The sequence below is a fragment of the Pyrus communis genome, chromosome 10, assembly GCF_041283825.1.
Source record: "Pyrus communis isolate YQ-2024b chromosome 10, ASM4128382v1, whole genome shotgun sequence".
NCBI classification, from domain to species: domain Eukaryota; kingdom Viridiplantae; phylum Streptophyta; class Magnoliopsida; order Rosales; family Rosaceae; genus Pyrus; species Pyrus communis.
This window is the reverse complement of record NC_142574.1, coordinates 32,288,101-32,314,994: the sequence shown is the minus strand read 5'-3', so window position 1 is coordinate 32,314,994 and position 26,894 is coordinate 32,288,101. Positions and strand designations below refer to the sequence as shown.

The window sequence follows — 26,894 nt, the reverse complement described above, 5'->3', positions numbered from 1 at the left end:
AATCCCGAGGACGAGATGCAGGGCGAACACCTAAGAATCAAGTGTAAAATGATGATAGACAAAGCAGAAAGCATCACAAACTGTCTTTCATGAATCCTGCGGTATTGTTTACAGATTGGTGTTGTATCAAGATATCACGACAGTCCTGAAACAGTAAAAACCCCCGTTCGGAGGAAATAAAGAATGATATAGAGTTGAAAAGGAAAGAAAAGGAAAGAAAAATGAAGTTTTGCGAGGAATTGTCTCCTCATTTGAAGCTTGATCTGTGTATGCAGCTTCAGCGCCCAGATATATACAGCATTGAAGGTTGAACTGTGTTTGCATGTCTGGAAACCAATACCATTACGAAATTGAGCCCAAGAAACGACTGGCTTCTATGGAATCGTGTCCATTGGGTAGCTACCAAGGACACGAAGAAATCTTGCAAATTCCTGCAAAAGAAAGCACCCTTAAATCACCAATGCTTTATACTGAGGGGTGGAGAGGTTTCAGAGGAAGACATTGTAATTTCAAGTTAAGTGTGCCACCATGTGGCAAAACCTCCGGCACAAAATAAAAGTTTTCAAAAGTTGAGAAAATAAAGAACATGCATCTAAATTATACGAGACCGACCTGCAGATGTCCCAAAGCATACTGGGCACGGGGCTCTGCCATAGAAGCTTCAAAGTCAATGTAAAAGAGGTAGTCGAAATACCTGCCAAAACAGATTGATCAATCAATTCTGTAGAATGTAATTTTTGTAGCGACCTTACCAATATTAACGGTCATATCATGAACTGTCTGTTCAGTATATACTGGAGCGGATATGTAAAACTTATCATATTCTATACTTAGTACCACTCACTTGGCACTCCCTTCATTTGAATCATCCACAACCCTTAGTGGACGTTGCTTCTGTGGGCGACTCTCTATCTGAAATTGCTCCAAAAGGAGAAGATTTGTCAAAAAGCTATACACAGTGGGTGAGCATGAAAGAAAACAAAAAATGGTTACCCAAGGTTACCTTTGTCAAGTTAATGCCCCTAAGAGCAAAAACTGCCAAGGCTTTAAATAGTACACCAGGACCTTCTTCAAGAGTGAAAACAACGCTTGTCTACAAAGAAAATTTATAATAAATATTCAGAAGACTAAAGGAAAACAAAGATATGTAAAATAAAAAAAACTAAACAAAGCAAAGGTTTATACCTTATATGACCGGTCAGTCCCTGGAATTATCGGTTCTCTTGCAAGTATCAAAAAGCGAGTGATATTATCGTCATCATCCTGGCCAGGGCAAAGTGTTAGTAAATTAATCAAGCGGTGTCATTAGTAATCCCCAGCAGCCATCGTCTTCATGAAATAAAAAGAGGTGCAAAATAAGGTTAAAACATCCAACATCTGAGAGAGTGATGCATCTTTGCAGTATCATATTGTAAAATGCAAATACTCAAAGCAAGAAAATGTGACATGTAGAACACTGTAATGCTTGGAAAGAATAGCTTGCAAACACCCTACCGAACCAACTATGCTGTGCTTTCTTAAGAAAGGAGAAGAGGTCAATTCTCAATCCATCCAGATGTGTACCATATCAATACCCAACTGATGTTCAAACAAGCCGGCTTAACTTATACATTAAACCTGAAAAAGGAATCTAAAAGAATAGCCTTACTTGAATTTTTTCTGCAAGAATTTCAAGCCCATAAATTTTTGCAGCTCGAGCACTTGCAACAGCACCAGTATTCCGTAGGCCAGTTGAGGCCACCATCTGTACAAAATTTCCTAACCCTTAGCATAAAAACACCCTTAATGCCTATCACAGTTAACAATACTGAAGATATATTGATAACCTGTGCAGCCAGAGCAGTGTCATCGGCATTGATTCTGACGATACCCAAACTGCTTAGTGTCATCTCACATTGAGCAAGGGCCTGCAAGCGAAAATGTCCGCAAAAAATGTTTGAAGACCTAGGTCTTTCATTTGAAAAACTAGATTGTATATGCATGCATGTATGCTACATTCAAAATTAATTCACTACTGCCCAAATTTTCTGCAGTCAAACCAAATAGAAGATATCTATAAAGTGCTAGCTCAAGACCTATGACCCATTTTGCTACAAGTTCCAGTGCCAAGAAAGTAATCACAATCTGCTAGTACTGTGTGGTGGTTGTGGAAACGCTGCTAGTAGACGTTACATGAAAGACAAGCCAATTATGGAGGAGCTCCATGAAAGAGCATTTCAAAACTTGTTAGCTATCATATAACGATTCTCCTTTTTGGCTGTGGTCCAAAGCAATTAAGAATCTAAGATTACCTAATTGGGGGAACATTCCCATTGTTGCAAATAGGCAATTTGAGGACACAATGATATGAGCGTTCATGCCATATGAACTAGACAGGTCGGACAATATATTCATCAGCTGTCCGCTTATACAAATTGAAAAAAATTGAAAAAGAAAATAAGTGAAAGACCAACCTGAGGATGGCTTAAAACACGTTTTACTTCCTCTTTTCTTACACCAGGCAACCCCAAGAGACAATGGTTCACTTGCAATTGTACCTCTCCAACTATGTGCAGTCTATGGCGAAGTAGTAAGTCATAATTACGGTGGATGCTTCCGCCAACAGAATTCTCAATGGGAAGAACTGCTTTATCCACTAACCAAAGTTCAACTGCCTGTTAAATGAAAAAAAAAAATAACCTAATCAAGGTACCCAAACAGGTAAATATAATAAAAACAATATTAACTTTTAAAAACAATTATTCAACCTTGAATGCAGCTTCAAACTGGTCACATGGGACGGTCTCACACTTCGGATAAGCTTTTAATGCAGCAGCCTCACTATATGCCCCTGGTAACCCCTAAAATTGAAAATCCAACATACATAAGAGCAAATATATATATATATATGTATGTATATATATATATATGTATGTGTATGAACACCAAAAAGAATGCAAGTAATCAAAGAGAAGATCTACCTGATAAGCAACTCTCACTTGTGAACCATTACCAGGAGAAGAAAGGTCATTTGCTGTCAATGGTTCTGCAATTAATTCATATTCAAGCTATGAGAAGTGAGCGTGAAAGAAACAATTGTAAGATAAAATTGAAAACAAAGGATCACTAGAATGAAGAAGTATAGTAGCACATTAGACAACGAGAAATACAAAAATCACCACTACAACCAAGCTATTCTTTTAAGTATTTGGATGTGAACACATTTACAAAATCTGACTGTTACATTGCCTTTTGAAATCAACCTGTTGGATTGGCCCAAAATATTTTCAGAGATTATATATTTAAGTGGGATTGTTAGGTCTTTGATCTCATTTTGGAACGCACCTGACCATGGGTTCATATTTGTAATCCAAGGTGAAATTTAGCATCCAGGATATTGCCACTTTTTGAACCTACCAATATCAATAAGGAGGCGGAAAGACATGACCTATATTACAGCAACGTGCTGTTTAGATATCGACGGACTTTAGTATTAGTGTGAATTGTCAAGATATCTTCAAAAAGTCTTTTTTTGGTGGATTTAAACCTAATTTTATTGCTAAATCTATTGGTTTCCCGACACAAGATACACCAAGAATTTGGTCAACTATAATAGACAGTACCCAAATTTGTCATTTCTGAAAAATATCAAAGTTTCCATCAATAATATTATTTCCATAAATACGAATTGCGTTATTTCCACCAACACCGGGCATCCGAAAGAGTAAGGTACTTACTAGTTCTCATTGTCAAGTCATAACGGAAATCCTCCTAGTCCTCACTGTTATGTCATAAATTTTGATGTAATTGTTTGCCTAATCTCATTCATTTGATCCTACCCTCATCTAAATATCTAGGCCAAATCAGATAAATGCCCCGATGCTACAGCAGTCAAACAAAATCTTCTTAATGATGAAAACCCAAGTACCAATAGCCATCACATAAAATAAAGCTACTAAACTCAACTTTGTTCTGCATTGCAGAGGAGCTAAACTATTCTGCATTGCCCAACAAGTAGTCAAAATCTAACTTTGTTCTTCACCTAACAAAGTTCTATTTGCTCAATCCCAACATACAAGAACCCAATTGAAAAACATATAGAAATTGAGCAAAACATAAAATTATCAGCTTGTGGAGTAAACTCACTGGGAAGAAGGTTCAAATCCTTGTGGAACCCCCTGGTCTCATTGTCCTCAATCCGTTCCATTGCACCGGAAGACTCAGCAGCGCCGCCGAGGCTCGGTTTTTCATCTTCCACCGGAGTGATAGCTCTCTGGGCGGAAGCAAAGGCCAAACAAGAACATTCCCATTTGCGGGAATTCGAATTCAAAGCCAACCCGGAGCGGTTCGTGCCCAAATCTGAGACACCCTGATGAGAATAATGGGGTTTAGCATAAACCCAGATGGATGCAGCCTTGGCAGCCATCAATCAATCAATCAGCTGAAATTTCCACTGAACCCAGAAATGCAAATTGCGAAAAGACCGAATCTTTGAGAAGAACCCGGGCTCATGAGAGAGGAGGAAGTTGGTGGGGGGTTTGTTGGATGAAACCCAGTAAGCACATTGTCAGGGTCGATGAAAATGGTGGCTGGCGATGGACCCCACAAAATTGTGTTTGAGTAAGAAAAATGTAAGAAAACGAGAAATCTTTTGGGGATTGAAAAGGTTGGAACTTTGAAGGTTTTAGAGAGAGAGAGAGGGACCGACAAGGCGAAGAAATTAGAGAGGAAAGGAGTTATGAGGGAGGTTAGGTGAGCAAGAACGTAGTTAGATACACGCTGCCTCTCGCAGCATCGGGTAATATACAAACAAAGAAAAAAATGGAAGCTGAGAATATTTTCAGTGTATGATTATCCAATACTTGAATACAATATTTATGAAAATGATCTGGCTTTTGATGACACAGAGAGAGAGAGAGAGGCTAAACCTGTCACTATGCTTGTTGTGAGCTGTATCCAATGGATTAAAATTATCTCCCCTCCTAATCTTTCTTCCATTTCATCCTCTTCTATTTAAACGATTACGCTACATCTACATCTTGTTTTGAATTTTATATATAGAGAATAAGACCAAAAAAAAGAGTGTGAGATGAATGGATGGTAATAGGAGGAGATAAAATTATACCCCAATCATATAGATGTTTTGGATGCACAAGTAGAACCTAACATTTTTGGTGAGGAAAGGGAGATTCCACTTTACTTTTCAGCAACATTTCATGTTTTGACGTGTTTACTTAAGACGAATTGAGGCGTAAAATCGATACCTAATTTTATTTTTGGTTTATTAACATATGATAAATCGGAAAAAAAAAACGTAAGATTTACCTTACAATTCAGAATTTAGTACTAGAAAAATTATGAATCAAATCAACTAAGAGAACTAGTTGATCTAATTCTCTTTAATTAGTGTATTCATAAGCTTCTTGACTCTTTGCTTCCCTCGCTTTTGTTAAGTAAACGAGTCATAAGTTATCGTACAATTAAAATTAAGTATCTCATTTGACCACTTTACAAAATAACAATTGAAGTCACTATCTTCTATATAACTGGTCAACACCCAACAATGGGGCGATGGCTGGGGACTATGCCTTTGTGTCAAGATTTGGACGTTGCTCCTAAAATCTTCAAACTGAAATTGGACGTTGTTTTTGTTTTAAATGAGAATTATTAGTGATCGGAAATAGAGAACGTATGAACTACGAGAGTTAAAACTTTTATATTTGATGTACGAGTAGGTATTCTACAATCAAAGCTACTAAACGCGTTTTATTTTAGTATCTGAAAGAGAGAACGTATGGTATACGAAAGTTAAACTTTTATACCTGATGTACAAGTAAGGCTCACAACGTAATTAAGAGAGTTAAATTTCTATCATAATTGTAGATGTTCTACCAATTACAGCTATCGAGAACTATCAAATTTGGGCTCTAGATGTCCTGTCTTAAACCCACTGGGCCTGGTCCTGGTGATTCACTAATATATCCTACTGTATGGCCCATTTCAGCATCATATTGCGGCCCGCTAAAACCTTTAAGATGGTTTCCTTCACTTCCAAAAACCAAGGCCCACAAAGCCCATGAAGGAACAAAAAGAATAGTTAGTTTCGAACATGTAAGAAATCATTTATTTTTGCAGACAAATTGCAATTGAACAAGAATTCAAATCTTCTCAGCATTCGAAAAAGTGCCCTGTCTAAGTTTCGCCACGAGTTGATCCTCTTAAAATACAGAAGTAAAAAAAGCGTCTCGGTCTAATTTGAAGGCAAACAATGTTTAATCCATAATCGGAGTGTTGCAAAGTACATTCACTCTAATGAATTTTAGTTCGCGTTCGACACAAACAGGGTGAAATGCACTTTGCAACAAATTGGTCGTCTAAAATAAAGTGCGATGGTTTGAAATGGTCGGTCATGGAAAAATCAGAGAGGGTACTTTCACTTTATACAAGTGTATAATGTATGCATATTGCATGGGTTAGTGTGAAATGAAATCCGTTTGGAATCGGATTTGGTCGCGTTTAGGGCAAACACGCTCCCTCTTTTTCCCCGTGTCATGTCACATACATACACATCCTTAGACGCTGACTAATCGCTCTCCCCCAACACCAAAACAATGGGCCCCAACACCTCGAATGCAGATACTCTTCAGATTATTTTTTTGAGAATCCTGGAGATCCTCAAATTATATATGTTCATCGTATTTTGTGCAGTCAGAAATCATTTTAAATACTTTTATTTAAAATTAAATATGAATAGTATCTGACGAAAATTGACCACACAATGTACGTTGAACATATACAATTTGAGGATCCTCATTCCCACAAATCATTCTCTACTTTCTCAGTTTTTTAATCTAAGGCAATCTCCAACCGAACGCTGGCCAGAGGGCTGGTTTTAGCCATTTGGCCCTCCAAGATATTAATATTTTAATGAACAGTACAATGCCATATTTGCCTCCATCTCCAACCGAGGGCCATATGGCTCGTTTTAGCCCTGTCACAAAAACCATCTCTAACCGAGGGCCAAACATAATTTATTAATTAATTCAAATCCAACGGCTAAGTACTGTACAAAAACTATAACATAATTTATTATTTAAAAACAACAACTTAAATTAAATTCAAATTTTGTAAAATAGAAGTTATAGGAAAAAAATATAAAACAATTTTGTAAAATAGAAGTTATAGGAAGTAATACGAAAAAATTTGTGTAACAAAAAAAAATTAAAAAAAAAAATAAAAAAAATAAAAAGTAACGGCTAGCTGACGTCAGTTAGCCATTACATTTGAAATTTGGCCTAGAATTCCTGTCGGTTATATCTGACAGGAATGCTAGAATTTCTGGCCCAGCTCGGGGCTGGCTGGCTAGATTGGGCTAGCCCTCTGGCCCTTTCAGATTTCGTAAGGCCCACGAGCCCTCTAGCCTAGCCCTTGGTTGGAGACGGTTTTCGGGTTATTTTCGGCCCTCTGACCCTCTAGACCCTTTGGTTGGAGATGGCCTAAATGCAAGAAATGCTAGCAATCTTCTCATTTATGTTTTTTTATTTTAATTTTCTCTCTTTTCATCATGTCACATACATTCAACTAACACGAAATAAAAAATTTAGTTTCAAGTCAAAGTGGAACACACATGACATGTGTAAAAGTGAAAAAAATTTAAAATAGACAGGTAAATGAGGAATAAAATCTTCTCTGAATCCCTTCCATCCGAATCAGAAGAATCCTTCATATCTGTCCGAAACGACATATAAAACGTTGAAACGACCTCAATTTTATCAAAATGAGAAGAAGCTGCAATGGCAACAGCGGCCATGGAATTCTCTATATCAAGATCCCCGTAGTAATAGTGTTGAGGGTTGAGAGGGGCACGCATGTAGAGGATCCCTCTCATCCAGCTAATTGAAAATATCGAACACAAGCAATTCGCGTACCAACCATACGAATACAAGAAATGTAAAATATAAAACTAAAATCTTCAGTTTTATATTTGACATTTCTTTTCTTTTTTTATTTGTTTAAACAGTTTGTATCATTATTATTTTTAGAAAAAATAAAAATCAAACACAGAAAGGGAAAAGACAGAAATTCAAAGGACGACGAGGAAAAAACAAACAAAAGAAACGGAAGCAGAAAAAAGTACTCGGATGGAAAGAAACATCCCCGACGCCTTGCCTGACACCAACCCCAGAATTCCACCAAAAGTCGCGCCGATTAATTTACATTTACGTTTTGCAATAAAATTAAATGACGAAATTACCCCCGCATCACTCGTTCTCGTTCTCCCATAACATTCTTTCCTCCTCCTCTCAGTTAAAACGCCCACACTGAACGCATCCGACTCCCCCTACGCAGTAAAAACCATGGCCAAATCGTCGGCGACCTCGACGCCGTCGTTTCCGCCGCTCAAGCCCGACGACTACTCCCACAGCCCGGTACACTATGCCGTCGTTCTGGCTGACCACACCACGCTCTCCCGAATCGTCGCCACCCTTCCGCGACTCGCCGATCCGACTCAGATCCACACCGAGTCCGACTCCCTCTCTCAGGAACGGACCGCTGACCGGATCTCATCCGTGCTCGACCGCCGCGACGTTCCCTTCCGAGAAACCCCTCTCCACCTCGCCGTCCGGCTAAACGACGCAGCGTCCGCCAAAATTCTAGCCTCCGCAGGCGCCGACGTGTCCCTCCAGAACTCCGCCGGCTGGAATCCCCTGCAGGAAGCCTTATGTCGCCGGAGCTCCGACGTTGCTTTAATCCTTCTCCGGCTCCACCACCGCTCCGCTTGGGCGAAGTGGCGGCGCCGTCTTCCACGTGTCATCGCCGTGCTTCGAAGAATGCGAGATTTTTACATGGAGATCTCTTTCCACTTCGAAAGCTCCGTCATTCCCTTCGTCGGGAAGATTGCTCCCTCCGACACGTACAAGATCTGGAAGCGCGACGGCAACTTGCGCGCCGACACGTCGCTGGCCGGATTTGACGGATTGAAGATCCAGCGCGCCGATCAGAGCTTCCTCTTCCTCGGAGACGGCGATCAAAGCCACGACGTTCCCCCAGGATCGCTGCTCGTTTTGAACCGCGACGATCGGAAAATCTTCGACGCGTTCGAGAACGCTGGGTCGCCCATGAGTGAGTCGGACATCGCCGGATTCTGCTCCCAGACGAGTGTGTACCGCCCGGGCATGGACGTCACCAAAGCGGAGCTAGTCGGGCGGACCAATTGGAGGAGGCAGGATAAGACGGAGAGCGTCGGAGAGTGGAAAGCTCGAGTGTACGAAATTCACAATGTCGTGTTCAGCTTCCGCTCGAGAAAAGTCGCCAACGGCGACGCTGATGTGGCAGGGAGCGAGCAGGTGCTTCCTCTCGAGCTCGACGAGGACGACGACGGGTTTTTGGTGGCGGAGAATCCGAGCTTTGGAATTCCCGACGGCAGGAGGCACAGTAGCTTCGTGAGGGAGGAGAGGGAGTTCGTAGCATTGGGGAGAAAAAGCGTCGACGTTTCGTCAATTTCCGGGCCGCCGTCAAGGAGGTCCAAAACAGCTGCGATTGCGGCGGCGCCAGTGCAGACGAAAGAGAAAGAGTTCGTGAGGAGCTTGAGGCCGTGCGTTTGGCTGACGGAGCAGTTCCCGTTAAAGACGGAGGAGCTGCTGCCGTTACTGGACATCTTGGCGAACAAGGTGAAGGCCGTTAGGAGGATGAGGGAGTTGCTCACCACCAAGTTCCCGCCAGGGACTTTTCCGGTTAAGGTAAGGGCATTTTAGAAAATATCGCATTGGGGTCCCACTCGAGATTGGGTGGGCCCGGAGGGGCATGGGTGGTCGTGGAGCTTATTGTTTGGTCTGTTTTATTTGCTTTTTGGTGCTTTTTATGCTTGTGGCGTAAGCTGTTTTAAACGGGAGACAAAGAGAGCTGACTTTAACATGGTGATAAGTAAGAAACTGTGCGTTTTAGTGGATCCCACTAGTGAGGGTCGTCGTTTTCCAGAATCATACCATAGATGATATCATACCTTAGATTAGAAGCTTTTTGTGGGGCCTCCTTGGTCGGTGATTCGACGTGTAACGCTTTATTTGTCGCGTTCCTTATTTCCCGATCGAAAATCTTGAGTGGAAACAGCCCGACCACGTCATTCATGCGACATTGTGATCGCTCTCGTAAGAAAGGTAAATCTCTGAATTGGAGTTCAAAATCAGCTCTAAGCTGGTTTGACACACAATGCAAGAGTGTCTTTGTGCGAGAGCAATAGCACATAACACGTGGTTGGGCCGTTCAGACTCGGTTTGAGTATCCTTGTCTTTACAATTAGGCATGGGTTGTGATCCCAATTTTTATCCTTTTATGATTCCTCATTTGTTGACCACCCACCACGTTATTTATGCAATGGCCAAACAAGTGAGTTTATTTAACTCTATAGACGTGAGTTAGCTCAGTTACTATAATAGTGTGTCCGACTTGTTATACTTGAGTTAGTATCTTAAAAAAAATTAGAAAGCTTCTTTGACCTTGGATTTTACCACGTCATTAACGGTTAAACTGTCAACGTGAGGTCATTGTGAGATTATAGCTTTGTTTAGCTTATGGAGTTGTTTGTTTGGTGACGGACAGGTGGCAATACCGGTGGTCCCCACAGTGAGAGTGGTGATAACGTTCACAAAGTTCGTTGAGCTCCCGCCAACTGAGCAATTCTTCACTCCAATGTCAAGCCCCAGACAGTTTATTCATGAAGGACGAGGCCAGCAAGAAGAGGAACACAAGTACAAGGCGCAAAAACCACCATCCTTTTCGTCATCGTCGTGGCTGAGGCGGAACAGCAGCCAGTCGGGGTCTTCCGCGAGCAAGCAAAACCACCAACACCAACACCGTGCTCCTCCGGCAGTGACGGCGGCTCAAGACTCTTCTGACCCTTTCGCCATTCCTAGCGGTTATACCTGGACGAGCATCGAGGACAAGTCTCACAAAATGAAGAAATCCAAGTCCACGAGGAGATCATCCAAGTAATTAGCTTGTGTAATCTTTGACACCATGAAATTAAGGAAATTGATAGATTGATTGTACATATATTACCATATCAGTTCTTCAGTTATTTCTAGCAACGATTTTCCGGCAAGTGGGGTTTGACTCTCAAATGTTGTACTGATTTAGTAAAAGTTGATCCCCAATTTTTTGTTTCTCATTCATTTCTAATCATTTGTTTTCTTGATTGCGTACTTCTTTCTAATCAAAGAACTTCTCCGCGTTACTTAGCCAATCAAGAAAGTCCTCGGGATTCAATCGTTCATGGAAATCGAGAATGTCTACTTTGATCCCACGATCAATTACTCCATTGACTAGTTTTTCTTCGACAAGTGTATGTGTTTGGAGTGGTAGACGAAGTGTAATGACATGGGAAGTGTTTTTTTTTTTTTTTAACAAACGATATTATCTTGGTTATAATCGAACCTAAGACTTCTTATTTACAAGTAAAAAGAAATACTACTAAATCATAATACTAATTGGCTGAAAAGTGTTATTACGGGGTAAAAATTGTTTCTTATAATGAATGTGCGTAGGAAAAAAAATTATAAGTGCTTATGAGTCATAAATTGCTCTATAAAAAAAGCACCCATTAAATGCTTATTCAAGAATCACTAACAAGCGCTTTCAAAGAAGCACTTTGATTTTCAATAAAAAAATTCATGTCAATGTCAAAAATGTCACTCCTTGCATCCCTCTCGACACTCGCCGGCGTCGTAGAGGTTGAAATTAGGTACGATCATCATATCCATCGGAAGGAGCATATTTGATGCAATCAAAATCTTACCGGTATATGAGATGCTTCTCCCTCATTTCCCTAGCATTAGGGATGAGCAAATACCCATTGGTTATGGGTAACCGCAGTTATCCGCCCATTTAAATTTGACGGTTACGGTTATGGGTAACCGTTAAATTTAAATGGGTGGTTATGGATTTACCCGTGGTTATAAACGAGTACATATTTAACCATTTATTTTAATATATGTAAGACTAAAAAAAGAAAAAAATAGTTTCTAACTAGGTTTAGTATCCCGAGATATAATTGGTTATAAAGGGCCATATAATATATATATATATATGTGTGCCTCACTTGAGAGAAAAATATAGTTGATAGAACGGGCTAATGTTTAATATATGTGATTGAATGTGCTAAAGCATTAAAGTGTTCGACAATTTTGTTTTGGAGTCTTTTGGAGCTTTGACCAATTCAAGATAATGATTACCTTGAACATTTAGAAACATGTTATTATCAGATGATGCATTCCTATATATATTATCAGAGTTGTTAGAGATTGAAGTAAAACGAGAGTCATGTATTATTCTATTTATTTTTTTCACTAGTATCAGATAAGAGAAATGAACGTAGAGAGAGACAAATGAGGAAAACATGATTATTACTTTCTGCTTTTCATCTTTTTGTACTACTCATATGATACAAGCATACGTCTCTTTTAATGCATGTAAAAGGCTTACACACTAAAACAATAAAAACCAAACTTCTACTATTTAAGCAATATAATTTTGACTTCTATTCTTCCACTTTCCACCCTTAGCCATATGTGGTTGTTTTCTTTGTGTGGGCATTCACACCAATTTCACAACAGAAATCCTTACTTGAGTATTTATAGTCTCAACAACTACTAATGTTAGTGAGAAACAATTCAATAATTAATTACAAAAAACAAAAAGGTACAACTTTGTATTACTTGTAGGGCAAGTAACCCCATTATTTTTCTTAAAAAAGGCACAAGGTAAGGAGAAATATCATCACAGTAATTCCCAAGCCTATCTTTTCTCTTTATGCAACTGCACCCTTCTCTCTCTCTCCTTCAGTTAAATTTAGGCCAAAACGCATTATTAAACACGCTCCTAACACTGAGCTAAGGAACTTAATGCTTGTTTACTACAAAGCCGTTCACAATATTCATCAGTCAATCCAAGTAATCTATAAAACATGGTTTCAATTTCGATATTTTTTCAGCAATGATTGCATGAAATATTCACCATGAAGCATGAACTCTAATTTTACGTTTTTTTTTTTTTTTCCAAATTATAGATTCAGCTTAATTTTATTGTTCTTATAATTGTGGTGAATTGAATATGCATGAATAAGAGAAGAAAAAAAATGGGATTTTTCAAACCCTACACGAATGGGAGCCGCAGCCTGAAGCCGCGCTGCCCGAGCCACCAAGTCGTTCTTACTCCAAAACTCTAAGGTCCAAAACAAAGCCGTTTTGCATCACCTTTCTTATGGACCTGAGTTGCCTGCAGTTGACCCGCAACCCAATTGGGTATATACACCAAACCGTCCCACTTGTTTTATTTTTGGCTTGCATGAAATAACTAGCCCATGGGTTAGGCCTTGTTTTTCACTTTTCCTTCTTAGCCCAATAATTGGGTATATAATCTATTAACCCATTTACTTCTCCTTTGTTGCCCAGCAACCACTCTTTTGGGCCTGCAAGCCACGACAACCCCATATTTTGGGTCATCACTCATTCTTTTCACACATAGGTCCGAAGCTATTCCCGTTCACTACATATGTATATTGTGTTTGTTTGCAGGTATCATGAACCTAGAGTTCGTACTTAAACTCAAACTTGAAGTTTTGAAAATAAGTGCCATAGAATTTCATAAAACAATACACCCATAAAAATCCGGAGTTCTTGTAGGTGATTTGTTAGGATTACATGTAGATAATACTTTTAAAAACAACTGTAAAATTTAGTTTGTGCAAATTACTTTATTGTCCATAATTTTATTTTGTGATAGAAGACAAAAGTGTTTTTTCACCCTCTTATAGTTGACAAAAAGAGTTTCATAAATATGTGGTTTAAATTAACTTCTTCCTTACAAATTTGTTATGTGTAAATAAACTAACTTGAAATAGGTCCAATTTTATGGAAAATATCCTCTGTGGATCCCTTCCACCAAATCCACCCAATCAATCAATCCAGACCCTTGAAATTTGATCCAATGGCTACAAGCATGGGGCCTTTTAAAAGTTATAATAACTTTAGCCATTGGACTAAATTTCAAGGGTCCGAATTAGGTGATTGGGTGGATTTGGTGGAAGAGATCCGGAAATGATCATTTCCCAATTTTATGGCCTAGCAATTAGATTAGTCCAATTTTTAGTTAGTTTTTTATTTAGGTCCATGAATAGGACTCCATGTGTCAGCACTTTTTGTTGTTAGGTTGATACTTTGTATTGTGATTACTATTTTACTCTACTATAGCTATTCAATGGAAAAAAAATAAAATAGAAAATGATACGATCGGTACTTTAATAGCGATTCTAAAATTTTATAATCGCTCCAAAGTTAGCGACTTATTTGACAATAAGTCGCTATTTTCATACCGATCCCTCCCTTTTCAATTTTTTTTCAGTTTTTTATTTTTATTTTTTATTTTGTTAATGTTTCTTTTATTTCTCTTACCATAACAACAAACTATTATATTCATGTTTTTCAAAATATATTTTTTTCGTGCAAAATATATTATAATTCATTTTTAAACATTTGTAATCAATGATTTAAAACCTAAATTTAAAGATATTTTTCTATTTTCTCACTTTAAAAATCAATAAAAAATAGTTTAAGAACCTAATAATCGGTAGGTTCACATCCAAAGGTTTTGCAATATTTTCCTTAACTCTAGCGTAAAATATTTCTTAAAGCTAAAAAATTCAATTTTTTTTTTCACAAAAAACTGCGTGCTATAAGCCAAAGTTAGAGTCATTCTATTCGCACCACATATTTCCTAAAATTAATTTATGACATTTCCAAAATTTTGGACACCTATAAATCTCTTGGGGGGCCTCGCTATTAGTTATATTATTTTTCTATTTTTTTTTTTCAACTTAGGTACCCTGCACATAAACCCGGATTTCAGCTGATCTTTTACAATCTAAACTACCTATCATATAAGTACTTTTACAATCTAAACTACATGTCATATAAGTACTTGTACAAGCTAAACTACCTACCATATTATAATATTAGTCGGCATAAACTTAAATTTCAACTGATCTTTTATAATCTAAATTACCTATTATATAAGTACTTTTACAATCTGAACTACTGCCATATAAGTACTTGTACAAGCTAAACTACCTATCGTATTGTAACTACCTATCATGGTGGAATAAGTAATTTTACATGATTCTAACAATAAGATGTAGTCCTCCATCTTGATAATGTTAAAATCCCCCGAAGCTAACACAATCAATGTCAGAAGCCTCTTGAGCGATTACTTACATAAGACAATTAATGTATAATGCTCGCGAATCATGTAATAAATACCAACAAAAATGAAGCTTACTGTTGTAAACAACTCAACGAAAACATGTAAAATTACTTGTAGTTCTCCTAGCTTCATGCGAGTTCAAATTCAAATTTGGATACTAATCTGCAGGAATCGCGAGGAAAATTCAAAACAGGAGTCAGATAGAGTTTTTGATGAAACGATGAGATTGGATGAGTAACTTTTATTTTATTTTAATACAACGATATATTTTACACTAAAAAAATGAGAGTTTTTTATGAAATGATGAGATTTGATGTGTAACTTAAAGTTCCATGTTAATTCTGGAAAAGTCATGATAAAACATTCAATGGCAGTCGGTGCAATTTTGTTTTCAAATTGTGGACACTTTAATTGCTCTACTTATTAGACCCTACCTATGACTGTGCAATACATTAGACCCATATCAAAACATACGGATCAGGATCCTCTCCTGAGCAAAAGGTGAGGATTCTCCTGACCAAACCCATCGGGCCGTTGAAATTTTATCCAACGGCTACAAACAGGGGCTCCTCTAAAAGTTATAATAATTGTAGCCGTTGGATAAAATTTCAACGGCCCGATGGGCTTGGTCAGGAGGATCCTCACTAGGGATGAGCAAATACTCATTGGTTATGGGTAACCGCGATTATCCGTCCATTTAAATTTGACGGTTACGGTTATGGGTAACCATTTAGATAAATAAACAGTTATGGGTATTTACCCGTGAAATTTAAATGGGCGGTTATGGGTATTATCCGCGGTTATAAATGAGTACCCATTTAACTAGAAAAAAAAAATTAGTTTCTAACTAGGTTTAGTATCCCGAGATATATTTGGTTATAAAGGGCCATATAATATATATATATATGCCTCACTTGAGAGAAAAATATAGTTGATATAACGGGCTAATGTTTAAGATATGGGATTGAATGTGCTAAAACATTAAAGTGTTCATCAGTTTTGTTTTGGAGTCTTTTGGAGCTTAGACTAATTCAAGATAATGATTACCTTGAGCATTTAGAAACATGTTATTATTAGATGATGCGTATATATATATATATATATATATATATATATATATATATATATATATAGTTTTCAATAAATATTTGACCCCAAAATTAGAAATCGATTAAATGGCTTGGATCGATGAACATATGTTTCTAAATAAAAATCCAAATATTTATCAAATTAGCTTATTAGCTGACTAATGCGTACTTACATATATATATATATATATATATATATGTATGTATGCAAGAATATTAATTAACCTACAACCATGCATGATTCTTGTAATAGATTGACCGTCAAATAATTGGGAGATATCGCATATATTCATAAATAATATTGCCGTCAATATAAAAATACATGTTAAATGTACTTATAACGGTATTTAATAGTTAGAAAAAAGAAAATTATGACAAATTTCTTTTTAATTTTCAAGTTGTTAAAAAAATAGGTAGACGGGTAAAAAAAAAAAAAAAAAGTAAACAGGTACGCGGTTATAGGTAAATGGGTGTGCAGTTATGGGTAAATGGGTATGCGGTTATGGGTATAGAACCGTTTATAAACGATTATGGGTATGGGTATACCCGTTTATGTAAATACCCAACGGGTAAACGGTTATGCGGGTAAAAACTTAACGGTTATGGGTAAATAACCGCGGTTACCCACCCACCATAACATTTGCCCATCTCTACCTAGCATCTAAAATAGTAGGTTTGCAGAGCTTCGACTTTTGCCAAGGCATATACCAAATGTATAGTCGAAGAAGTAACTATTTTATCCCATTCCAATTGTGCCAACAAGGGTTGGCTCAGTTGGTAAGGTCCTTGTCTTGTGTGTCATCTCACCAAAGTTTGAGTCCCGTTACCAACAATCATTGTTGGTGCATGACTTATAAATTCCTACTAAATTCATACCAGTGGCAGCTGGTAGTTAGGTGCCACGCATAAGTCATTCCGGCTCGAAATTATGGATATGCCTTAACTCTGATGGTAAGAGTAACTGATGTCTTCCTAAACATTATTGTACCCAAAAGACAATCAAAGTATAAGGGAATTGACAACTTGAGAAACTTTCTCTTTCCCTTGTCTATGCCAGTCTTCTCCACAGTTACATGCATTGTAGCTAAAACTAGAGCAAAGTGTTGAATGTGTATTAGTAAAAGAAGTTCTCAACTGTTATAAATAGACAAAAGTTAGAGAAATAACCTTTGCTAAGAGTAAGGGTGAAGCGGGTGCAAATATTACACTATTTACTTTTTTAATACTACCACAAAATTATTGCAAGTGTGAAAATAAGAGATACTGAAAGTAGTATATTTCTTTCCTTTCTCTTTTTGGTGTTCTTCACTTTGAACAATCAAAGTGCCATATTTATAGAGTCACTTCAAAGGAAACTTACAAAAAGGTTACTATTTAGCATATGAGTTTTTACTATACACATGTGGGCAAACATATCCACTATTTACAATACCAACGAATAATTCCTAGTAATAATTCTAGCTTAGCGCAACCATCGAATAATTCCTAAACTCCGCCATTGGTTATACAGTATCAAATGTTAGTTTGGCGTTTTACCTTGCTTGTTGAACTTAGAGTTGAGAGAGATGCCTTGGTTGTTAAGGAAAAGATGCTCAGTGCCTCTGCACGACCAGAAATCAACGATGATGATTAGGGGTTGCACAACGAAGGGCAAAATGCCAAACGGTGCTTTTGCTTCGCTGGATGGGAACCACTCATGACATGAGTTGGCAAACTACTTTTTCTTTCTATTTTCTTTTTAATCTTAAAGAAAAAAGTAAATACTAAAGTTATATTTCGGTAGTGCATCTACGTACCTATTTGTACTTCTCACACACACCTCTTAATTTTTGATTCTACAACTATCTTTCGCCCAGAATGATCATGAACAAAGACAAAGAATTGCGTAGATAAAAGGACGAAACAAACCAATCCACTTGTTCTGATCGGAACGATTGAAGAAAGATAACGATGGGCCCTTTCGTCCACGAGATATTTGTCAGATCAAATGAATTGAAGAAAATTAGTATTAACTGTTAAATTTATAAAAAATGAGGTGAAGGTGATAGACAGAGAGAGACAGCCCATCCATCATCCACATGTGGTCTCTGAATATATACAACTAGGTTTTTTATGGTTAACTCCACCATCTTTCTAAATCTACACGCTAGCTAAGCTCTCTCCAGGTACTCTCTCTCTCTCTCTCTCATGTTCTTAATTTTGGTACAAAACCTTCTCATGATTTCTCATCTTCCATGCTGAGTTCAGATCCATCTCTCGAATGCAGTTACCGAGTAGTCATGATAAAGTCCATTCGGATATTGCTTCCATTAGTTGCGCGCTAAGATTGTTAAAATCGACGATGAATGTAAAGACTGCTTTCTGAAGAGCCACCTTCGGGAACAACTAAGATTGTTCAGATTGTTAAAATTGTCTAATAGGAAACTTTATGTTTGATTTTCGATGGTTGTTGTTAAATTCACACATCTTCTCAAATTATTTTGCCATGTTTTTATGGAAAACAGGGTGGTGGTTGGAGAATTCGAGAGAAGTGAGTGATGGCTGCCGAAGCACCGGGGTGGGCGGATCAATGGGGTGCCGGAGGCATCGGCGCACCGGAAGATGCAGACAACACCAGGACCGCAGAAAACGACAAGAAGGCAGAGACCAAGTCTGGCATAGGTAAAGCCAAGGTGGTTGCAATGGCCGGCGCTGAAAAGATCAAGAGCGGCACGTCCAACGGCATCAAATGGATCAAAAATCAGTGCCAGAAGAAAAAACCAACCAAACCAGCAAACTAGAAATGTTCGACGTCCAGAAAATCCAATTGTTTGTTGTCGAAGTGTTGATTTGTGATTATTTTTGCCTATTTGGTGTGTAAGAATGTTGAAATACTTGAAGTATAGTTTATTGGGAATCTTAACGAAACATTTTTGGTACTGTTCATTTTTAACGGTAATGACAGTTTTACCTTCAAAAATCACTTTTAGTACTATTCACTTATATCTTTATTTTGTCATTTTGATTAAAACTAAAGTTTTTGAGAACTTTTCGTTAGTTTTCGTTAGTTTCTTCTCTTTTAAGCAGATCGTAAAATGAACAAAAAAAGACCGTAATCAAACACCAATCATAAACTATGGATCAAAGGATTAGTAAGGGACGATATAAACAGAGGTGTGTGGAAATTATTCCGCAAACCTTTGATGCATTTGCGTATAGAACCGGAATCTGCACATCCATTTCCAACTAGAACAAAAAATCGACTGCCGTGGTGAAAGACCAAATCTATTTCATGCACAACTCATGAAAACTAAGCTCGATTCTACTAAACGACCGTGAGATGAAACGATAACCGGAAATAATCAAAATAGTTCAGCGATCATTAACATCCTTTGAAATTCCATAAAATGAAATGAAAAAGTTCAACCACCATCTTTAAGCCAAGAATTTACATTTCATAGGTTCTATTTACAAGCATTCTCGCTCTTAAAAGGAACCAAAGACATTCTCTCCGCTGTATGTCAAGTAAAGAAATCCATCCTCGTCCTTGTTCTCCTCGTAAATTGTAGACATCAGGGCAGCTGTAACACAGGAAAAAATATTACGACCACAACTTTGGAGGAATATATATATAGAATGCCTAATAGATGAATTTGCAACTGACCATTAGGAGGGAGAGCGTTATTGACAAAGATAAATATAGCCTTTTCTGCACCGAGCTTGATCCTCTTCCTTACAACGTAGACAAATTGCCCAACATTGAGATCAGCAGGGACAAGGTATCTGTGGAGAGAAACATAACAGCAAAACCATGTGAGAACACCTTGATTTTAAAGAAGCTATGAACACAAATGAACTCCGAGTTTGCCGTTGTAATAGGTACATTTTCTATCACATATACAAATCTTATATAATGAGAGTACGAAGTATATTTCGTGGGAACACTTGGTTACTAGGGTAACCAGTTCATGCAAACAATGATGATCAAGACCATTCCTAACCACTCCTAAAACATCAGTGAAGATATGAAATCGTTCTTCCATCCAGAGTTCAAATTCTCAATGAGATAGACATGACTAGAACCCCCTCAGTGTAAATAAATCGCATGTGTATGTCAAAATGCACAACTTACACTACAAACTATTTACTATATAGTAAAGAGAATATGTCGGAAGCATAAATAAATATAGCACAATCCTATTACATAGTAGTAACACATATGAACAAGAACTAAAGCAGAAGGGAATTAGCTACTAACTTCTTCTTGTCAATGTCAGGAATGTCACTCCTTGCAGCCTTCTCCACAATCACCTGCATGGAAGCTCAAATTAGAACAGAGCACAACCCTGAAAACACGGGAAGTCAAAGTATTTGATTCAGTAAAACTCTTACTGGAATTCTGTCAGGATACTTCTCCCTGATACGACTAGCTTCTGCTTGCCTCCTTTCTGAAATTAGTAAGTCCAAGACCATCAGCAAAACAGAAGTTAATTCCATACAGAATTAAGACAGTCTTTTCACCAAGATTATTCTCCCATCGGCCATCACGACAACGATAAACATTCCATGAAACAAAAGTCAACCTTTACCCACGAAAGGTCTATGATTTAATATTCCATCAAACAAACAAATCCGAGAGAAAAACTGAAACTAAAATCTAACAATACAAGATGAAGAAATTGATAATGATCACAATTGCATGGAAAAAAACTCAACCCTTAGCCAGTAAAAGTTCGATAGTCTAGAATCCCACGACTTAATTCTATCAAAAACAAGTTTGACAGAAAAACTCATGTCAAAGAAAGGCCGATGATTTATAATCCCACAACTTAAATCCATTGAACAAACATGTTTGTTATCAGAACAAGTTCGATCGAAAAACTCATACTAAAATTTAAACAATAACAAGCAGAAGCAATCGATAAAAACCCAAGATTTTGTTTTATCAAGCTAATAAAGACCTAAACTTTTATCTGCAAATCATCCTTCAATCCAAAAGGGTCACACATACAATCCATAATTCAGGTTCAAGAACAAGACATCAAAAACTACAATCAACCAATTAAAAGAAACCAACAAAGGCAGGTGGGTATTGCAGATCAAATAACCCAACAAAATTAAAAATTAAAGACATACCCAGAGTATGTTCAAGCTTGAACGAGCTTTTGGCCATGGCGGAACTCTCACTGCGTTTGCTCTCTGCAAATTTAAAACAACAAGACATCACAAAATTGAAAATTCCCTCCTACCCAAAAATCGTACTACAAGATCAGACACAAATATTACAAAAAACGTTGCGGGATTAAACTTACCAGACACGAAAAGGAACCGATTAGGGTCGCTGGGGTTTGGCAGATTGATTGGAGGAAAAGATCAAGAGGGTCAAAATCAATCAGAGACGGGAAGAATTATCGAAGGCGAATATATATTTATATACACACAAACACATAAATTATATAAATTGGAGAGACGAATTGTTAGGGTTCCTTTCCGATTCCAACACGAAATCTATTAACTTGCAAACTTCCTCTTTCTATATCTCTTTTCCGTTCGGCGTGTTGCAAGCAATCTCTCTCTCTCTCTCTCTCTCTCTCTCTCTCTCTCTCTCTTCGTGTCGCGTAACCAAGTTGTTAATACAACGACGTCGTTTCGTTTGTTCTCCTAAATTCACAAATTCCGGAAAAAAGGATGAGGAAATTTCGGTGATGATCCAAATAAATATCTTGTGGCCCAAGCGACTTATTGTGTGGTGCTCGAGCATTGACACACAAATTTAGTATCTATCATTTTTCTTTTTGGGAATGATATATATGACGTGGACAAATGCACTAAAGCGAGCTTTGGATTTTTACTGAAACGTCATTTATCTTTGAAATATTCGTTGCATTGTAAATTTTTTTAAATTCATGCAAGGTGTTTTATTTGTCGAAAATCAAACATGAATAAAAGAAATCATTTATTGGCCTTGCAAGAGTTTCTATTATTATTGTTTTATGTCTTTACCATATGGGATCCAAAAATACGAGAAACTATACATGAAAACTCCACAATCGCATTTTTCACAAAATAATGAGCTACTCATGCTTTTAATCAATTTTCAATTTTCTACAAAAGCCATCATTAAAGCCTACTTTGTCTGCAAGTTTCTAAAAGATTCATAAAGGGCATTCCAAAGTTGTGAATAATCACACTCATGATAATAACTGAAGCCGAGTTTTAGCGCAATGAAAATGTTGTTTCTTTGTGACTAAAAGGTCAAAGGTTCAAGTTGTGGAAACAACCGCTTTATAAAGTAAGGATAAGGCTACGTATATACATGTTCCCACCCGACCCTTGCAAAACGAGAAGCCTTGTTGGTTTGAAGTCGTCCATTTTCAATGGTAATAACCGTCGCAAAATAATGAGCCTTGTTGGTTTTGAGGCACCCACTTTCAATGGTAATACTAATAACCGTTTTACTAATACTAAACAGTAATCAATGTGAGTGAAGGCAACAAACAATTATAATATTAATTTGAAAGCAAAACACTGCAAATGCTGCAGACTTTGAAGGTTACTACATATTAAGAATCATAGTTTCTGTGGCATAGAACTTATAAGCTAGCTCCCCACCATCAAAAGAATGGGGTGTTAAAAATTTATCTCATCGTCTCTTTAGTTTTTTCACCTGCCGTCGGGGGTTGATTTCACCAGCAATAACGCAGATGGCACCCCGAACAACATTGTCATTCCCCTAAACTGTAAGCATTGTATATTTTTGGTCTCTACTAGCAACGAGCCGGAAAAAAGAATAAAACAAGTCTGCATGCCTTTTCCAGGCTATCCGCACATCCCTCGCGAGATTGGATGCGCATCAGCCGGTTACTGAGAAAATCTTCCACTCCAAATAGCATTCTTGTCTTCACCACAGCGCTCGTGAACGCCCATCATCCTCTCAACAGACTTGCAAATCCCGCTGCATCGCCAATCAAATGAAGCAGCGCAGGTGTTGCCTGTCATTGCCTTCCACATACAATCTGCTGTACATACTACACCGTCAACTCTATAGAGAATGCACGTAAGCAACATTTTATCTATTTTTTTACTGCTAGATTTCATGTTCTGTAATTACATCTCAAACGAGTACAGGGAAAACAACTCATTCAGGCTAGAACTACTAGAAAGACGAAAGAATTTTCAAATTACCTGGCGGGGTACCACAACATAGTCTTCTATCGTCCACCTGTTCTACGTCTAAACCAATAAACCAAGATCCCAACGAAACATCTTCATTGGCATATTTGTGCAGCACATCCCTTCATCAAGAGAGAAAAAGCAAGAAATAAGAATCAAATTAAAGGGTTAAAGGCATTTTTGAGAAGCAACTCTTTCCAAGCAGAGTTTTATTTAGCTCCGTAAATAAATAGAGACAAGGCGAGAACTTACTGGTTTCTTGATATGTAAGTTGCCAAATCTTTCGAGATAGCATATAACTGCCCTGTGGCATGCCGAAAATACTTGTTTCCTATCTCACCAAATTTCCAAAACTCTGGCTCATGGTATTTCACTCCCCTATTGCACAATAAAAACACCATGAAAACCATGTTCATCAATATCTGAATATACATCCAGCTAAAAATAAACAGAACACGCACTTACTTTCGAGCAAGGACCGGACCCGACTTCATGCAACCAATATAGACTCGGGGTTTCAGACGGTGTCTAGATAAAATCGTTCCAAGCGTTGCTGTGGTAAATGAAAGGCAAATCAACTCAACGAGATGGAAAAGGGGTTAAATCGAAATGCTGAGAAAAGTAATGTTAGCAAAACACCACGAGCAACTTAGGGAAAATGAACAGATGTGGAAAACAATCTTAAATTTATGTTACCTAAATTTACATGGATGTCATCGTCAACTTTGATATAAAATTCAGCATCCCACAAGTCAACTGCTGTCGAAAAATATGTCTTTGTTTTGGCTGATAATTCCAGGTATCCCTCTACATGGTCCTGCATACATAGTATGAATTAGAAATTGCTAGAAATTGTGTAAACTGGAGTGTTACATCGAATAATACATTTCTGGTTAAAATGGGCACGAAAATCACCAGCCTCAGGAAGTCTCCATGGGCGCGCTCCTCTGCTTCAACCGCTTTATCAAGAATACCACCAGCTGTCGGACTAGTAACAACAGGAAAATCGATAAATATTCATAATTTACCAGTTCATATTCAATAGCCTGGATGTACCGTTAGGAACCAGAACGAAAACAGATATCATGTGCAGGCTTATTCACCACAAGACTTCATTAGGCTAGCCTACCCGTTATACAGGCAGGGTACAGCGATTAACCCTTTAAACCTGTCTCAGTGCCGAAATGACTAGATATGTACATAACCTTTAACCAGATTAGCTACGAATTTAGTTTTGCTTAAACGTTGCGACTCAGGTGGAAGATGCTTTGTAACTCACAATGGGTGAAAGAAGGCATGGTAAACCTCACCTGTGACCTATGACAAACCGTATGATTATGCCCTTCTCTTCTTCCAGCTTCTTTCTATCCTCACCTGGCAAAGATTTATACAACGAGAAACCATTAATTATAGCCAGAACAAGAAAAACTCAAAGATCCCATCAACATCGCAACTAAATTAAACCCAAATGTATAATGCACCTTGCGGCATCCAAGTTGCACGTACTGAATCTCTTCTTTTTCGGCTATTAAAAGCCGTATTGATCCCTACAACCATGAAGTACTTTTTCTTCGAAGTTGATTGAACAGTTTTCAAGTTTCCAGACGTAGGATATCCATTATGTACAGATTCATGCGCTGCCCTAACAGCGGCTAACTTCATCTCCAAATTTGAAACCGTTTTATTTATCTCCCTGCATGCATGAATAGAGATAAACTTTGTGTTTTAGTTCTTCGAAACACTGCAACATTTCTTGTAAGATAAATGTAGCTTCAAAAGAAGCATCAGCAGAGCTTACTGAATCACTTGATTAGTAGCTTCCCCTGAATTGTCATGAGTCGTGTGCTTTATAACCTTCAAAGAAATTATCCGAGCTATCAAAAGATGGCAACATTCTCAAGAACTATTTGCTATGCAAATTAAGACTAGAAAACATGTGATGAATACACTTACAAGCTTATGATCACACGCATCAGATTCGGAAAATATCTTTTCAGCTCCAATTCGCGAGGGCCTTGATTCAGGCACCATCCACAACCTGTTAAAAATTTCTTGATCATTATGACAAGCATAACTTAAACCACTAATGCCGAGTTTTCTTGACATGTAACCTTAAACAAATCAAACAATGTAATTGTACAAAACATGAACAAATAGAAAAACACACGCATTCGTCTTTGCCCATCATTCGCATCGATGACGCAAAACGTTTTGAGCACTTAAATAATCACCCAATGAACATAAATAGGTCATCATTAAGCAGTTAAACACACACAGTTTTAAATAATTTCCTCAGATTCTTCCACAAAAGCCAACTAGTTATGGGGTTCCAAGCTTTTGGTTAAAAAAAATGCAAAATGTACTCAAAACAAGCACAAGAGTTTAATAAAAATTGCAAATTTACAGCAAACGCTAAAAAACCATCCGAGAAATTTACCTATTGGTAAATAAAACTCCAGCACACAAGCTGCAAAAGCAAAGCAAAATTGCCCAGTTCCTTGACATCACATTCCTCACTGTTACCTCTCCTCCCCATCCTCTGCTCTTCACAGACATTTCCTTCCGGCAATGCTAAAACAAACAAAAAAATTCGGGGAAATTAGAAAATAATCCAAACCCAGAAAAGTAAGAGACAAAAGGAGAGCTTTTTGGAAATTTGGAAGGAAAAGGCCACCTGCTTGAGACAGTGTTGGCCACACTCTCTCTCTCTCTCTCTCTCTCTCTCTCTCTCTTCCTTCTGTAAGAGACAGGAGAGGTGCACCGATAAAGACCCTCTAACTGCCCTCTTTAATATCCCAAATTACTGAAACGTCCCTCTGCCTGAAACGCTCATTCGCCATGGAAGTAACAGTAAACAGCTTCGTGTTGTTTGACCAGAAAAATGATACGTCAAACCCACGGAATTAGAAAAATGGTAATTTACTTAATAAATTGCATGATTGTTTGTGTAAATATATTTAAATTACATTAAGTATGGTTTGATTATTCATGAACCAGACAAATGTTAGTGTGCAAATTCATGTTGTCGGTTTGAGTTTATGCAGTTTCCAATTTGTGAATCAGTTTCAAGACTGTTTCATGTCATATTAACTTAAGTTAATTATGTGTTTGAGTAACTTAAGTTTATCTAGTAACCATATGTAACGGTAGGCTTCAGATTTTCTGCTCAGTTCATTTCGTATTTTCTGTTTCTTATTTCCATTTGTTGTTTTTTAAGAGAAGACAAAGCAGTATGGTCTAGTAGAATTTTATTCTTTGGTTGCTTTAGCGAACTCTTCGCGTCTAATGCCATCATATTCATTTTCTGCTTGTTTTATTTTGCATTTATTTTCCGTTTCTTATTTCAATTTGTTCATCAAATTGAAATACTGTTTATATATTTAATCAATTTAAAGAGGAGATTAGCTGTTGAATTACATT

General features: G+C 37.7%; 4 protein-coding genes and 1 long non-coding RNA gene across 7 annotated transcripts; 2 read left to right on the top strand and 3 right to left on the bottom strand.

The window, feature by feature from the left end:
* Positions 1–66: 66 nt before the first annotated feature.
* On the bottom strand, positions 67–4,405 carry ADT1 (arogenate dehydratase 1). Its single transcript, XM_068466463.2, has 11 exons — positions 4,126–4,405; positions 2,961–3,025; positions 2,748–2,840; positions 2,454–2,654; positions 1,827–1,907; positions 1,649–1,744; positions 1,186–1,263; positions 1,004–1,093; positions 845–912; positions 613–694; positions 67–431 (listed from the first exon to the last, which is right to left on the bottom strand). Exons 1-11 carry the CDS (start codon positions 4,403–4,405, stop codon positions 375–377), a joined length of 1,191 nt encoding a protein of 396 aa, XP_068322564.2. The 3' UTR covers positions 67–374.
* Positions 4,406–8,336: 3,931 nt separating this feature from the next.
* LOC137729338 (uncharacterized) lies at positions 8,337–11,146 on the top strand. Its single transcript, XM_068468264.2, has 2 exons — positions 8,337–9,719; positions 10,579–11,146. Exons 1-2 carry the CDS (start codon positions 8,337–8,339, stop codon positions 10,969–10,971), a joined length of 1,776 nt encoding a protein of 591 aa, XP_068324365.2. The 3' UTR covers positions 10,972–11,146.
* A 7,102-nt stretch (positions 11,147–18,248) lies between these two features.
* On the top strand, positions 18,249–18,862 carry LOC148693930 (uncharacterized). Its single transcript, XR_015952138.1, has 3 exons — positions 18,249–18,487; positions 18,570–18,669; positions 18,827–18,862. It is a non-coding gene; the product is annotated as an uncharacterized LOC148693930 (long non-coding RNA).
* A 780-nt stretch (positions 18,863–19,642) lies between these two features.
* LOC137727606 (autophagy-related protein 8C-like) lies at positions 19,643–21,979 on the bottom strand. The gene is made up of 6 exons (XM_068466437.2): positions 21,614–21,979; positions 21,438–21,500; positions 20,694–20,749; positions 20,560–20,612; positions 19,966–20,084; positions 19,643–19,882 (listed from the first exon to the last, which is right to left on the bottom strand). Exons 2-6 carry the CDS (start codon positions 21,472–21,474, stop codon positions 19,788–19,790), a joined length of 360 nt encoding a protein of 119 aa, XP_068322538.2. The 5' UTR covers positions 21,475–21,500; positions 21,614–21,979; the 3' UTR covers positions 19,643–19,787.
* An 807-nt stretch (positions 21,980–22,786) lies between these two features.
* On the bottom strand, positions 22,787–26,373 carry LOC137727605 (putative beta-1,3-galactosyltransferase 2). Of its 3 annotated transcripts, none has more exons than XM_068466435.2 (12): positions 26,149–26,373; positions 25,912–26,045; positions 25,428–25,512; positions 25,273–25,328; positions 24,956–25,167; positions 24,785–24,848; positions 24,390–24,462; positions 24,171–24,291; positions 23,940–24,027; positions 23,727–23,852; positions 23,487–23,596; positions 22,787–23,320 (listed from the first exon to the last, which is right to left on the bottom strand). In XM_068466435.2, exons 2-12 carry the CDS (start codon positions 26,028–26,030, stop codon positions 23,163–23,165), a joined length of 1,212 nt encoding a protein of 403 aa, XP_068322536.2. In that variant the 5' UTR covers positions 26,031–26,045; positions 26,149–26,373; the 3' UTR covers positions 22,787–23,162. The 3 variants fall into 3 exon arrangements, with proteins under 3 accessions (XP_068322536.2, XP_068322537.2, XP_088534734.1); XM_068466436.2 differs by having other exon boundaries at positions 22,787–23,317; positions 26,149–26,265; XM_088678608.1 differs by lacking the exon at positions 26,149–26,373 and having other exon boundaries at positions 25,912–26,127.
* Between the last annotated feature and the right edge of the window lie 521 nt (positions 26,374–26,894).

What these genes read in the sequence shown, in the direction of transcription:
- ADT1 (XM_068466463.2), bottom strand. Translation starts at nt 4,405, where the DNA reads ATGGCTGCCAAGGCTGCATCCATCTGGGTTTATGCTAAACCCCATTAT. An exon ending in GGATTTGAACCTTCTTCCCA is followed by an intron (nt 3,026 to 4,125) that starts GTGAGTTTACTC and finishes AATTAATTGCAG; the next exon opens with AACCATTGACAGCAAATGAC. An exon ending in GGACTGACCGGTCATATAAG is followed by an intron (nt 1,094 to 1,185) that starts GTATAAACCTTT and finishes TTTTCTTTGTAG; the next exon opens with ACAAGCGTTGTTTTCACTCT.
- LOC137729338 (XM_068468264.2), top strand. Translation starts at nt 8,337, where the DNA reads ATGGCCAAATCGTCGGCGACCTCGACGCCGTCGTTTCCGCCGCTCAAG. An exon ending in CAGGGACTTTTCCGGTTAAG is followed by an intron (nt 9,720 to 10,578) that starts GTAAGGGCATTT and finishes GGTGACGGACAG; the next exon opens with GTGGCAATACCGGTGGTCCC.
- LOC137727606 (XM_068466437.2), bottom strand. Translation starts at nt 21,474, where the DNA reads ATGGCCAAAAGCTCGTTCAAGCTTGAACATACTCTGG. An exon ending in CAAGCTTGAACATACTCTGG is followed by an intron (nt 20,750 to 21,437) that starts GTATGTCTTTAA and finishes TACTAATTTCAG; the next exon opens with AAAGGAGGCAAGCAGAAGCT. An exon ending in TAACGCTCTCCCTCCTAATG is followed by an intron (nt 19,883 to 19,965) that starts GTCAGTTGCAAA and finishes CCTGTGTTACAG; the next exon opens with CTGCCCTGATGTCTACAATT.
- LOC137727605 (XM_068466435.2), bottom strand. Translation starts at nt 26,030, where the DNA reads ATGTCTGTGAAGAGCAGAGGATGGGGAGGAGAGGTAACAGTGAGGAAT. An exon ending in ATGCGTGTGATCATAAGCTT is followed by an intron (nt 25,329 to 25,427) that starts GTAAGTGTATTC and finishes ATTTCTTTGAAG; the next exon opens with GTTATAAAGCACACGACTCA. An exon ending in ATGTTGTGGTACCCCGCCAG is followed by an intron (nt 23,321 to 23,486) that starts GTAATTTGAAAA and finishes TAGTATGTACAG; the next exon opens with CAGATTGTATGTGGAAGGCA.